This window comes from Ictidomys tridecemlineatus, chromosome 1 (genome assembly GCF_052094955.1).
Source record: "Ictidomys tridecemlineatus isolate mIctTri1 chromosome 1, mIctTri1.hap1, whole genome shotgun sequence".
In the NCBI taxonomy this organism is placed as follows: Eukaryota; Metazoa; Chordata; class Mammalia; order Rodentia; family Sciuridae; genus Ictidomys; species Ictidomys tridecemlineatus.
The window spans coordinates 118,983,351-118,997,828 of NC_135477.1; the positions used below are offsets into that span (position 1 = coordinate 118,983,351).

General features: G+C 41.7%; 1 protein-coding gene and 1 long non-coding RNA gene across 3 annotated transcripts in view; one reads left to right on the plus strand and one right to left on the minus strand.

The window, feature by feature from the left end:
• Positions 1 to 6,449, minus strand: part of Etf1 (eukaryotic translation termination factor 1) — a 29,088-nt gene extending 22,639 nt beyond the window's left edge. Inside the window, exons 1-2 of one of the 2 annotated variants that reach the window (XM_005327257.4) lie at positions 6,292 to 6,449; positions 6,028 to 6,131 (exon numbers count right to left, since the gene is read on the minus strand). In XM_005327257.4, coding sequence (XP_005327314.1) covers positions 6,028 to 6,113 — 86 coding nt within the window. In that variant the 5' untranslated portion in view covers positions 6,114 to 6,131; positions 6,292 to 6,449. Of the gene's footprint in view, positions 1 to 5,829; positions 5,954 to 6,027; positions 6,132 to 6,291 lie in introns of those variants that run through there. The other variant, XM_040273679.2, reaches the window with a different exon arrangement.
• Positions 6,450 to 6,610: 161 nt separating this feature from the next.
• On the plus strand, positions 6,611 to 11,329 carry LOC106144950 (uncharacterized). Its single transcript, XR_001229819.4, has 3 exons — positions 6,611 to 7,337; positions 9,314 to 9,462; positions 10,590 to 11,329. It is a non-coding gene; the product is annotated as an uncharacterized LOC106144950 (long non-coding RNA).
• Positions 11,330 to 14,478: the final 3,149 nt, after the last annotated feature.

The following is a 14,478-nucleotide window of genomic DNA, read 5'->3' on the forward strand; positions in this document are numbered from 1 at the left end:
CAATAATACTAACATCTAAGTAACATTCTTTGACACTTGCCTTGCCTAGGAAATTGTTAAATTTTGCCTGAGTAGATACATAGTCTCTTTTCCTTTTTTACAATGTTCAACACCTCATTCAAGATCCTAATCATCTGCTTATACTAAACCTCTTCAACATATACTGGCTGTATTATTATTATAGGAATGTGTAGCTGACCATGTTCTCATTTTATTACACACTTCTTTCAAAATGTCTAGCCCAACTCAGAGCAGGTGTTTGATGAATCCTGTTGGTTCACTGGTCAATAGTAAGAATACAATTATAGTGCTGGGCTTGGTAGAGCATGCCTATAATCCTAGGGAGGACAAGGCAGGAGGATTCCAAGTTCAAAGCCAGCCTCAGCAACTTAATGAGGCCCTGTGTCAAAATCCTGGGCTTGATCCCCAGCACTACAAAGTCAAACCTAGACATAGCAGGAAAAAGAACCTTTTGACAATGATAATTTTTTTCTAAAGGAGAAATTAGAAGATCAAATGAAATATGAAATAAATATGGTTCTAGCATGTAAGTTATTTGCATGGTAAGAATCAATTGCTGGGTACCTGAAAACGTCAAGTCTTAAGTATGCCAAAGAGCATAAGATAAAGCTGTTTTCAGAGGCATTTTCATCATGCTGAGGACACAGGCCAAGTGAGAAACCTCACATTCATAATTTCTAACATGGTGAAAAATCAATCTCTTCTTACCCTAAGATAGTAGGCTGAAAAATGGAGAGACAGCTATAGAATGTATCCCAGGAGAAGGTTCTATTCTGAGATCCCTAGAGAATAGGCTGAACTCAGAAGAAACTTCTGTCCTTCCTATTCTTCAAATAGGATCTAAGACCATTTAGTCCTGCGAATCTCAAAATTTTAGTAGTTTTTTTTTTTTTTTTTTACAATCACACATCTTTCCAGGATAGGGGGTCTATGCTGAGCATATCTTCAATCCCAAATTAGGAGAAAACCAGCCCCCCCCCCCAAAAGGATCCAATTGGTGGAGGCAGGGGGCAGGACAAACTTGTAACCTACAATGTACTCTGCTTTAAATGGTATTCTAATTAGTTATTCTTGCTTTACCTAGGAGTGTGTTCAGAGAATGCCATCCTTCCCTGGAAGGATAAGTGTATCTGCTATTACAATGAGAAGTTTGTCAAGACTTGAAATTCAAAGAGTGATTGTTCCCTAAGTCCATAATGCACAGAACACAAGCCAGAATACTACAGCTGTTACAACTAGTTCTAAGTTGAGACAGGAAGCCTATATGACACTTATGAAGACTGAGGAACACCAACACATCCCATTATATATACTCTGATCTCCCTCTTCCCTTTATCACCTCTTTTCTCGTGGCTCAGATCTGTTGGTGGTATTTGTATCCTTACCCCTTAACAATTCTTTTAGACTTTTTTTCTGGTTCTGGGAAATGAACCAAGGGGTGATCTACCACTTGGCCACATCCCTAGACCCCGCCCCCCCCCATTAGGGGTTGAGTGCCCAGGGGCACTTAATCACTGAGTCATACCCCCCAGACCTTTTGTGTTTTTTAAGACAGGGTCTTACTGAGTTGCTTAGGGGCTAAGTTACTAGGGCTGGCTTTGAACAGGCATGCAGTGGCACTTAACTCTAGTTCTTTTAAAGACAAGGTCTCACTAAGCAGCCAGAGCAGGCCTCAAATTTACAATCCTCACTCCTTAGCCTCCTAAGTAGCTGGGATTACAGGCCTGTGCAACTGTACCTGGCTTCTATTTCTAAAGGCTCAGTATTTGTGTACACAAAGGAAAGAATTAACATTTGCAGAACACTCTATGGGATAAATGTAGTATTTGACTTTTAAACCCATATCACATTGACTGTTACCACCTAATCCAAGATATTGCTCATAGTTAAGCGTGAAAACCAAAGCTTTGAAAGAATAACTTGCCATAGGTCAAATAGGTAGTTGGGGCCACTGAAGTCTCAACTTTTTTGGAGAAACTTTTAAACATTCTAATCGTTGAGTTTTCTCTCAATGGTCTTTTATCCCATCAGAGATGGGGGTGGAAGATGGAAGGAGCAAGAACAAAGGATAAAAAAGTCCTCTCGCTTGTAATCTCAGAGATTCTAGGATACAGAAGGAAGAGCTGAAGTCTTTGCTAAGCCAGGTGTGGTGGTGCATCGACTCAAAGAGGCTGAGGTGGGAGGATTGAATCTGCGTGTATCAATCCCTACCACAAAACAAGAACAAAAACTTCTTTAAAAACCTGATCCCAGCAGCTTGGGAGGCTGAGGCAGGAGTTCCACAATTTGAGACCAATCTCAGCAACTTAGTGAGGCCCTAAGGACTTAGCTAGACCCTGTCTCAAAAAATTAAAAGGGCTGGGAATGTGGGTCAGTGATTTAGCACGCCTGGGTTCAATCCCCAGCACAAACAAACAAACAAATAAACAAAAACCCAAACACTGAATTGTTCAGTTATCTATATGAAAGATTACAAGGTATCCCTTAAAGGGTATTATAATTTTTGGCAGTGCTGGGGATTGTATCAAACCCAGGGCCTTATGCATGCTATGCATGTATTCTACTGCTAATCCCTAGGGTATTACTTTAGTTAAAAATCAGCTCTCCAAGAATACTGAGGAATAAAAAAAAAAAAAAAAAAAAAAGAAGTACCCAAAATTCAGTGATTTGGAAGTATTCACTTTATCAACTAGGTGATGATGAATCAATGTCAACTTGGGGAAGGTACTAAGACACATTTAACATGTTATTCAAATTATGCCTCAATAAGTTTATACTTGAAATATACAAGATTTCTTCCTGAAGATAAGTGAAAAATATTCTAAGACCTACAGACATAACCCAAACTAACACCATATTTTTCCTTGTCACATTCCTCATGACCATTGATTAGATGAGGCTTTGGTTATTTTATTATATAAACTATAAAGCTTCCAACACCATTTCTGGGGCTACCTCTTGCTTGCTCAGAAAACACCAGGGGAAACAAAAACAACCAGAAATCTGTACCTAACTTTCTTGTGACGTGTTCACCTGCTTTAGTTCCTTATTTGAAACCAAGGACGGTTCAATTCACATGGCCCTATTCTCAGGCTATGTACACATTTGTCCTCATATGCCAACTGTGAAGAATATACCAGGAACAATCATAAGTAGGGAAAACCTACCATCAACTTTAAGTGAGGCTTACGTTTAGCAAAAGAGCTGGCTGGTTATTTTACTTGTCAATATAGACTAACATTCAATCATACTTATATAAAACCAAAATAAAGTATGTTCCACCCAACTTAAAAAAAAAATCAGATTAAGTATAATACTAAGAATGTTAGCAAAGTTTCCCATTTCAGAAATGTCGCCTTTATAAATGTTCTTCCACAGGCATAACACAGTCTGTTATAGTTCAGATTATGTTGGATAAATCCAGACTTTCATACTTTGGAAAACATAAAATATATCCAGTAGAGCACACTGGTTCAAGTGCTGGATTATTATACATTATCACTGTATGACATTATGGACAGCAAGTTATCTAACTTCTCAGTCTGTTTCCTTGTCTATCAAACAGTGGCAGTATTTATTGTTGTGAATGATACAATGTATTGTTTAAAACAGTGTAATATACTAAATGCTCAATAAATTATTTTATCTAGATACCTCATTCTGTTCTAATGTATCATTTTGCAGGTGGTTCTTTTTAAGCTACACTACATTTGGGTCATATATCAAAAGATAATAATTTATTATCTAAATTTCAGAATAACACTCATACTTTAGAAAGAAATGTTAAAAATGAACTAATTCCTGATTCTCATGTTCAGAATTCTATACCGCTGGAGAAGTCATTTTTACATTCTGTTAACCACCTCTAAATTTCACCGTCTTGTGTTAATAAACATACTTTAACACAACCCATTTTCTCCTGAAAGCTACACGGTAGCCCCGCATACACCAGCACACATGAATTGACTCAGTTTGTCTTTAAAGCTCATTACAATTACTCCTAAAATAATTAACTTTAGGTAAAGAAGAAAAACATTTCTCTATATACACTATGAAAAACTAGAGTTTGACTTTAACACAAAAAAGAATTGAAAATACAATCTTTTTGTTTCCCAAGAGAAAATGACATATACCAGGAACCTTGTGAGTCACAGAACAAACTTGACTCCCTAACCAACATGAGAAATGGCTAAGATTTTAAGTTTTCATGGAATCAAGATGCAACCAAAGCCTGACTAGAAGCAAACAGGACATGATCATTAACCGCATTGTTTAGAGGAAGAGTCCCTACTATTTTAGACAGTTTAATCATGTCTAAAATGTTCAAACTATCACTTGGAAGAAGAGCTGTGCCTAATAGCTTCATTTTTTAGCATGCTTCAAACTTTACCAACAAAGAGGTAAAGCCTTCAAACTTTTAAAAGGAGATGCTTATAACTTTCAAATGGCTAGGTGACATGCTTAGGAACAAATTTAAGAATAAGCTTTCTTCATCAAAGAATAGAAAGGAATATTGTTACTTATTAAGTAGCATTACCAATGTTACTTCACTCAGACAACAGGCCGATTAGTAATAAATTCATATTTTAGACTGCTTCAGAGAATATAATGTGAACTTTCCTCCAAACAAAGAGAACAAATACTTTAAACAACAATCTACAAAAATCAATATACAACTGAAGGCTTCAAGTAACATGACAGAAAATCCTAGTGACAAAAAAGTACTTAGCATCATAATGGCTCATGACCTACATTACTCTTTTACATTTTGGGAATTATTTTTTTCTTCTATTGTGGTACAAATTCCCATAAAAATTAATAAGCAAATCTGATATTCATCCTATCACTGCAAATTCAATGCCAATCACAAGCATGAGCTGAAAACCAGATTCTTGTGCTGAAATCAACTTTCCAAAGTCCTGGGACAAAACCACTATGCTAATCTAAGAATGCACAGACTTAAGAATATGTAATGTTCCACTTTTAGGGGCCACTTCCGGTAAGTAAAAACTTTCTACGACTGGGAAAGTCAGGAAGTGAGGAAACAGGAATACTCTGGCACCTTCCTCAAATGAGCAATATTAAAAAAAAGAAAAAAAAAGGCTAATCTTAATCTAGTTTACTCTTCTCAGAATGGATACACCTACAGTTTCTTACTAAAACTTAAAACAGGAGACAAGAAGTTCACTTAATTCAGTTCTGAATTTCAACAAGCACCCTCTACAGTGATATCATAAAAGTTCCACCGGAAGGTCAACAGGAACTCTATTATTATGGCCCATATCAAACAGTCCCACTATCCGGAATTCTCCTGGATATACACATATAGGTTTGTCAACCAAAAGCAGCCCCCACCCACCCATGCCGCACACGTTGGCATTTTCAGTTTATAGGCGGGTCCTGGAACAGCTAGAAACCAGGAAGCTCCAGGATAATTAGAGGACTTGAAGGAACTCATCCTGGGAGAGGAGGGAGACCCTCAGAAATCATAAGGAGCTAGAATGAGGATGTCTCTGTCCACCTCTCCTTCTCGCCCCATCCAAACTTCACCCGGGCCTTAAAGTCCAAGAGGGGGAGGCCATTTTAATAAGGCCTGGCTGAAGAATGTGAAGGGAGGAAACCAGGGAAGGACGTTCGGAAAGGAAAGCCAAGTACTTTTCCCCAAAAGCAGTCGAGTCTGGTGTCAGCACCTGGAGCCTGAAGAGTGAGGAGCAGGTCTTAAGGGCCTGAGAGGGGTACAAAAGTAGTAGTGGCTTATCACGAGGGGGGGGTCGCATGGTCTGAGCCCAGGGAGCGCAGGCCCCTTACCCCCAAGTGGGGGAAAGACCCCTTCTCCGGCCAACAGCTCCGACCCTCGCCCCTGAGTCAGAGGCTACTACCCAGAGGTCCAGAAGGCGGGAGTTGGCTAGTGCCGGCTTCTCCTCATCCGGCCATGCGGCGCGGGGGCGGCCATCCTGAGGGGTCCGGGATCCAAGAGGGCACGGGGGGGCCGGACGCGGCGCTCACCCGCGGGCCGCCTCCAAGCTCTTAATGAGCTTCTTGATCTTCCAGATCTCCACGTTCCTGTCGGCAGCACTGGGGTCGTCCGCCATCTTCTCGCCTCCTCCTCCCTAGAGCGGCCCGGCGGGGCCCGGAGACACCAAGACCACAGAGTTAGCGCCGCCGCTGGGGCAGAGCGGCCCCCTTCCTTGCTACCCCCGAAAGGCCCTCCTCTCCCCGCCCCGCGCGGACCGCCGGATAGGTCACTGGCCTTTCCCTCCCCTGTCTCACCTAAAGGCCCAGTCCTGGGCGGCAGCGGCTGCTCCTCCCCGGCGGCGGCTCCGCGGCGGCGGCGGCTCTGACGTAGGACACCGGCTCCCTCTCTCCAGGCAGCTGCATGTGTTGCAATCCGCTCACATGGGGCCTGTGATATCACTTCCTCCGCCAGGGGCGGAGTGGAAGGCGGCGGGCGGAAGGGAGGGGGCTGGTTCTGATGAAGAGAAGCTCTGCGCGCGCCGCGACTTTCCATTGGCCCTTTGTGCCGCGGCCTACAACGGGCCTGGTGATTGGTTGCAGCTGCGGCCGCACTGCCTTGTGAGGTAGAAGCAGGGGGCGGGAAGTACCGCGTTTCTTCCGTCCCGGCATGCAGAGAGTAGGAAGCGGGCGGAAGCCAGCGGCTCTCGCGACGATTTGCTTAGAGCTTCGCCAGGCTCCAATGGGGGTGGCTCTTAAAGGGCGAGGCACGGGGGTCGTCGTATTTTGCTTTTTCTTGAGTGAACAGGGTAGGCACCTGAAGCTCTGCGACACAAGAGAGGAGCTTGGGGCTCGACGCGCACGTCCAGTGTTGCTTCAGAAGGCTCAAAGGAACGTCTCGGGCTAAGCGACTTCGCTGACGAAGTGTTTGGGCCTGTGTGCGTCACTGCTTCGAGGACTAGTGTTCAGAATCCTGGCCAGTGAGCCCGGATCAGGAGCCTGAACTACCTGGTCCGCGACCCTCATCCACAGGGGCGAAGGAGGCACGTTCCTTGTCGCTCTGTATGGGTTCACTCTGGACTTGGAACTGTGTGAGGTTTAAGAAAGCAGGAGTGTCTGAGATAGGAGACCTGCGGTATTTTGACTCCACGTATATAGTTTGGTCTGAGCTGTCTAGTCTTGACTCCATGTATGTTTGGTCTGGAGCAAAATTGGTAGCTGTATATATTAGAACTTTTTTGTATTTGAGCTAAATTTTTTTAGTTGGCCATTTGGTCCCTCTCATCTCGGGTTCATTCAAATATTTGAACCCAGACCGTGTGCTACATTCTGTTTTCCTGAGGATACAGGAGTGCATCAGACAGGTAACAGTGCCTACCCTATTGGAATTTACTGTCTAGTTGGGTTTATACTCGTTTTTTTTTTTTTTTTTTTGGCGCGGGGGCGGGGTACGGGGGATTAAATCCAGGTGTGCATACTGGACCACAGTCCCAGCCCTTTTTTCTATTTCATTTAGAGGCAGGGTCTCGCTGAGTTGCTAAGTGCCTCGCCAAGTTGCTGAGGCTGGCTTTGAACTCGCAAATCCTCCTGCCTCAGCCTCCCAAGTCTGTGGGATTACAGGTGTGCGCCACTGCGCCCGGCTTCTAATATCTTGGTGTAATAATCTAATTGTACAGATAAATTGTACTTAAGGCTCTAAGTGTGGATGATGGGAGATCCAACTCTGAAATGAGGCGTAAAAGATGAATAGGAGTTGGTCAGTGAGGCGCATAGCACGTTTGAGGAACTACAAAATTAACCAGTGCTGGAGCAGGGGTTGGGGAGTGTGGTTTGAGGAAGCAACAGGGGAAGGGGTCACGTAGTGGTCTTTTAAGCTGTTTGGTTTTTTTCTCTAAATATTTAAAAGACTTTAGAGCCCTTGCCTGGATTGGAGAGGGCAAAAATAGAAACCTATAGACCCTTTTGGTCGCTTCAGTACGATGTGAAAGATGACTGTAGCTTAGAAGAGGGTGGCGGCAGTGCAGATGGAAGTGAATGAATAACGATACGGTATATATGAGGTTAATCTGTATGAATTGGACCCATATATGGCCTGGATAAGAAAGGAAGAAAGGTTCCCATAGAGTACTGAAATGATGACATTTACTGAGGTAGGAAAGAGGAGGAACAGGTTTTGCTCGGGGATAATTGAGAATTTCATCTTAGCTCTATTAAGTTTACAATGGTTGGAACCTGGCTTGCAGCTCAGTGCCAGAGCATTCTCCTAGCATGTATGAGACTGTGGTTCAATCCCCAGCACCACAAAATAACTATTGCTGTTTGAGATTGCTTATAAGATGTTTAAGTAGTGATGTCAGTCATGCAGTTGCTGTTTATTTGGGCTTTAAATACTTTTGGCATGTTTTCTCAACTTTGTCTACACTTTGGAAATGGGAGTGTCACCCCCATTTCGTGCATGGGAAAATTGAGGTAAAGAAAGGTAAAAGATCTTGCTCAGTCACTCAGCTACTTTGTGCTTTCCCAGCTCCATATTCATTATTCAGTGCATAATATCAATGATCTGATTACCTATCTCTCCATAGGCTAGGAACACAGACTTCTATGGGGCAAGTTTTCTTTCCCCCTAAAGGAATCTCTTTAGGTTCTGTTTTAATTTCCAGTATGTTGTCTCTCATTGTATAACATTGTACTCCAGCTCTGCCTGTTATTCACTGTGCTTGGCAGTAAGGTCTTATTATTTTTTTTTTTTTTTACTTGTCAGTGGACCTTTGTTTTATTTATTTACATGTGATGCTGAGAATCAAGCCCAGTGCCTCACACATACTAGGCAAGCGCTCTGCCACTGAGCCACAACCTCCGCCCCAGTGAGGTCTTCTTAAATATGCTGTTTACTGACTAGGGTCTACTGTGTCCTAAGCTTTTCTCTACTTCATTTCCCTTACCCTACTTTCTATATTAGGTTTCCTTGCTTTACCTTCCTTTTGTTATGTTTATATTGTATCTTTAGGTTCCTTTGAAGACTTTCCAAGCTTTTTAGACCAGCTCATGGTTTCATCTGGTCACATCTCAGGTGGAATTGGTATTTGTCAACCTTTGAATTTTTTGGGGGGGGGGCGGTTACTGGGGATTGAACTTGGGGATGCTTGGCCACTGACACAGCCCTATTTTGTATTTTATTTAGAAACAGGGTCTCACTGAGTTGTTTAGCACCTTACATTGCTGAGGCTGGCTTTGAACTTGTGATCCTCCTGCTTCAGCCTTGTGAGCTGCTGGGATTATAGGTGTGCACCACCATGCCTGGCTAACCTTTGAATTCTTGAAATGTGTTTCAATATTGCAGCTCCAGGCAGTTCAACTGTATCCCCAAAAGCTCATTTGCCTAATTGCTGCAAATTCACCATCTCTGCATTTAAACTTGGATTCCATCAATGCATTAGAGGCAAAGGCTCTGACAGGAGAGAATTTTGGAAGGAATGGAACGGGAAGCTAGTAAGTGAAGGCTTTTAAAATGGAACGATGGGGGTGCTTGGGTTGTGGCTCAGTGATAGAGCGCTTGCCTAGCATGTGCAAGGCCCTGGGTTCAATCCTCAGCACCACATTAAAATAAGGTACTATGTGCAACTAAAAAATATTTTAAAAAATAAAGTGGAACTATGATCATTTAGGATTGAGAAGGAAACTTGTGATGTCAGGGTGATGCTGATTTTTCAAACTGCTACATGGTAAGAGTAGAATATATAACCTCTGATTCTCTGAATAATGAAGGAGTTGTTCTTGATTATCAAATCTTGTTCAAGAGTTTTTATAGGGGCTGGGGATGTGGCTCAAGCGGTAGCGTGCTTGCCTGGCATGCGTGCGGCCTGGGTTCGATCCTCAGCACCACATACCAACAAAGATGTGTATCCGCCGAGAACTAAAAAAATAAAAAATTAAAAAAAAGAGTTTTTTATAAAACTTACTATAGATTATATAGAACCTATCTGGGTATATTGCAGCACTTCTGTAATCTCAGCTACTCAGGATACTGAGGCAGGAGGACTGCAAGTTCAAGACCAGCCTGGGCCACTTAGCAAGACCCAGTCTTAAAAAGGGCTGGGGATGTAGCTCAGTAATAGAGTAACTCTGGGTTCAATCCCTATTACTCCTACTCCCTGACCCTCACATCTCTAGAATCCTTTCTTCCCAGAGGTCTTTGCATTGGCTGAAAGTTCCAGCCCTCTAACCAGCTGGTCTTTCTCGTGATCAGCCTCTCCAGAGGTTTCCTTTGGGCCCCTCTCCTAAGTGCTTAAACTCAATATAAACTGCGGCCATCTGAAGAGGCTCATATGAACAACAAAAGAAACTCAGAAAATTCCAAGGATTCAAGAGCTGTCAATGGAACTGAAAACTTTATCGTATACCACAGCTAGGGTATATAAAGACCCAGTACTTTAAATTGTAATTCTGAAAGGCTCTAAATTCCTAACAGTTGTTAACACATCAGCCTCTTATGCAGGATGAAAGATCCTACAGACCCATTCTACAGACTCCGTCTTTCTACCAGGATAAACAAATCTCCAGGAATTATACTTTGGATTTGCTTTATCTTAGTCTCATAACTTTATTTTCTGCCACAGATTTAATGAATTTCTGGGTTGGTGAATGCATCCTTGAACTAGGAAGATTCTGTACTCCAACTCTACAGGAATAGAAATTCCTGCACTCAGAGGACGCTCATGAACCAAACTCTTGTGTACTTCTTCATTTGGCTGTCCATGTGCATCTGTTGTAATATCCTTTATAATGAAAGGCTAAATTGAAATAAAGTTTCCCTGAATTCTCTGTTCCACCACCATAGCAAATTACCAAACGCAATTAGGGTTAAAGGATCCCTGATTTTATAGTCACTTAGTCAAAAACAGGTCACAATCTGGAACTTGTGATTGGCATCAGAAGTGGGGAGAGCCATTAACTTGTGGGATCTGATTCAAATTCCAGGTTGATAATATCAGAAGTTAAAAGTGAGGGCTGGGGATGTGGCTCAAGCGGTAGTGCGCTCGCCTGGCTTGCGTGCGACCCGGGTTCGATCCTCAGCACCACATACCAACAAAGATGTTGTGTCCGCCGAGAACGAAAAAATAAATATTAAAAATTCTCTCTCTCTCTCTCTCTCTCTCTCTCTCCTCTCTCACTCTCTCTTAAAAAAAAAAAAATGTGAATCATAGGATACCCAGCTCGTGTGCAGAAAGTTGAAGTGCTTGGTGTGGAAAAAACCCACCATTTGACCATGACCAAAGAAGCATTCTGTGTTGAGGGTAGAAAAATGGAATTTGTATTTCTTCATTAATATAAATTAAACGAACAACATTTTCCTGGGTGTCTTAATAGTTATATGTCTGTCTGCTCTGCCCCTGATCAGAGTTTTTTTTGAGGGGGTGGTACTGGGGATTGAACTCAGGGGCACTCAATCATAGACCCACATCCATAGCCCTATTTTTTTTTATATTTATTTCTTAGTTGTAGATGGACATAATATCTTTATTTCATTTTTTTTTTCACATGGTGCTGAGGTTTGAACCCAGTGCCTTTCGTGTGCTAGGTGAGCACTCTATCACTGAGCCACAACCCCAACCCCCTCCCAGTCCTATTTTGTATTTTATTTAGAAACAGATATCACTGAGTTGATTAACACCTCAACATTGCTGAAGTTGGCTTTGAACTCCATCCTCCTGCCTCACCCTCGTGAGCTGCTGGGATTACAGGTGTGCACCACCATGCCTGTCCAGAGAGTTCTATATATTTTTAAAATTTTAAAATATTTTCACTTGTAGGTGGACACAAAACCTTTATTATTACTTTTAAGTTTTTTTAGTTGTAGTTGGCACAATACCTTTATTATTTATTTATTTTTTTAGTTGACACAATACCTTCATTATGTATTTATTTTTATGTGGTGATGAGGATCAAACCCACGGCCTCACAGATGCAAGGCAAGTGCTCCACCACTGAGCTATGCCCCCAGCCCCAGAGTTCTGTATTGAGGCTGGGGTATACTCAGTGGTAGAGCGGAAAAAAATAGTTTGAAAAGTATCTGTGGATTTGGTTATCTCTAAGGCACTTACAACTTCAGTAAGTCCCAGCAAGATGCAGTGGCGCATACCTGTAATCCCAGCAATTTTGGGGGCTATATCCTGGAAAATTAAAACCAAATATGTGGCCCAAGGTTTTTCTGGATAGCACACAGAATGGGAATGACCAGAATAAATGGCAATCCTATCTCAGTCCACTTTGTGCTGCTATAACAATACTGATTGGGTAATTTATTATGAATATATTGGTTCAATTCTGCAATGTGGAGAAATCTCAGAATCAAGAGCCACCTTGCTGATACCAAGTGTGGTGGTGCATGCCTGTAATCCTGGCTACTAGAGAGGTTGAAGCAGGAGTATTACAAGTTTGAGGCCAGCCTGGGCAATTTAGTGAAACCCTGGTCTAAATTTTTAAAAAGTGCTCTGGGTTTAGCTCAGGTATATATATAGTGCTTTCCTATCATGAGGTCTTGGGTTCAATCCCCAGTGTCACCAAATGGGGGAGCCGTGGGGGGGGGGAAGCATTGCTGCATAATCCAAACAGAAGGGCAGCAGGCAAGAGAGGAAAAAAGAACTTGTAGCCTCAATCTCTCGTAACTGGCATTTGTGAATTCATGAGCCATGCAGACTTTCCTTGTATGATCTTAAAAAAAAAATTGTATGCCATTTACCTCAGTTGATTTTTTTTCTTTTTTAGTTTCATACATTCTTGGGAAAATAATATGGCTGAACAGGGTGGTGCACACCTTTAATCCCAATGGCTCAGGAGGCTGAGGCAGAAGAATTGCAAGTTCACGGCCAGCCTCAGCAATTTAGTGAGTCCCTAAGAAATTTGGTGAGACTCAATGAAAAATGCTGGAGATGTGGCTCAGGGGTTAAGGGCCCCCTGGGTTCAAACCTTGGTACTTAAAAAGAATGGCACACACCAATAATCCCAGCTGAAGTGTAACCTTAGCTATTTGGGAGGCTGAGAAAGGAGACTTGCAAGTTTGAGATGAGCCTTTTCTAATTATTTTCATCTTGTTGGCCATGGTGACACATGCTTGTAGTTCCAACTACAGAGGCTGGGAAAGGATTACCTGGGCTCATAAAATTATAAGAATAGTCTGGGCAATGTGGAAGACCCCAATTTATTTATTTATTTTTTTTTAAAGAGAATTTTTAAATATTTCTTAGTTTTCGGCGGACACAACATCTTTCTTTGTATGTGGTGCTGAGGATCGAACCCAGGCTGCACGCATGCCAGTCGAGCGCACTACCGCTTGAGCCACATCCCCAGCCTAGACCCCAATTTAAAATGAACCCAAATTCACCTTTTATCTTGGCCTGGAGATGGAGAGAAGCATACGTGAACGTATAAATTTGATTCACAGCACATTATCAATTAAATTTGGTATAAGCTCCCCCACCCCCATTGTGAGTTTGACAGACAAGGATGTAATTTATAAATCAATAACCAAAAGGCTTTAATTTCTAAAATGGAAATGTAAAACCACCCTGAATTTTGGACAGTAGAGGTATTTTGAAATATTTTAGTGTTTATGTGCTAGGAATCATTCTGGGTGCAGAGACGTTGTCAATGAACAATTTTTGGTGTTAATGTAGCTTACATTTTAGGTGGGGAAAGGACAAATTGAATAGTAAAAAATTCTAAGAGGAATAGAAAATGACAAACTTGAGAAGGGGGGCTATTTTTATATTTCTCTGTCTCAAAAAAAAAAAAGTGATGTGAGTCAAATGGAAATGTTGAGACTGTTCCATCAAGGGATAAAAGCCAGAAGATAAAATTGGGAGAAAAGAGTAAAGTGGTAATGAGGGGCCACATCATGTGAAGCTGTAGGCCTTGGGAAGAGCTTAGAGAAGGGGAGTGCCATCTCACTGCTGTGAGAAAATACCAATGTACCAATATAGCAATGGTTTAAGTGGATAGACTGGTCAAAACTCAGGTAATCCAAGGTAATTTACAATAAAAGTAGTAGAGATGGTAATTCTTTACATACTTTGGTAAGATTTGATGACTGCAGGTTTTGGTTTGAGCAACTTTAAAAAAATATACATATATTGGTACTGCAAAGACCAACTTAAGGAAGGAATAGAAGGAATAGCAGAAAAATTACAAATTACACTTGTTATCCTATCAAGTACTTATAACAAGAGACTTTCAAGTAGAGGAAATTGTGTTCTATTGTGTGAAATATCGAAGTAAGCGCCTTGATGGGATATAAAAGGTTGAAGAAAATTGGAATTCTTTGCTTGCTTTAGCAGATGCATTCATCTTGGATAAACCATTAGTATTCTCCAGCTTGCACACAGTAGAAAGGATTTCTGGATCTCCATAATCATGAGCAAATTTCTTATAGTGAGCCTCAGACCATATAATATCCTATTGGTTTATATCTTTGGGAAATCCTAATGAAATTTTTAATGCTATTACAGC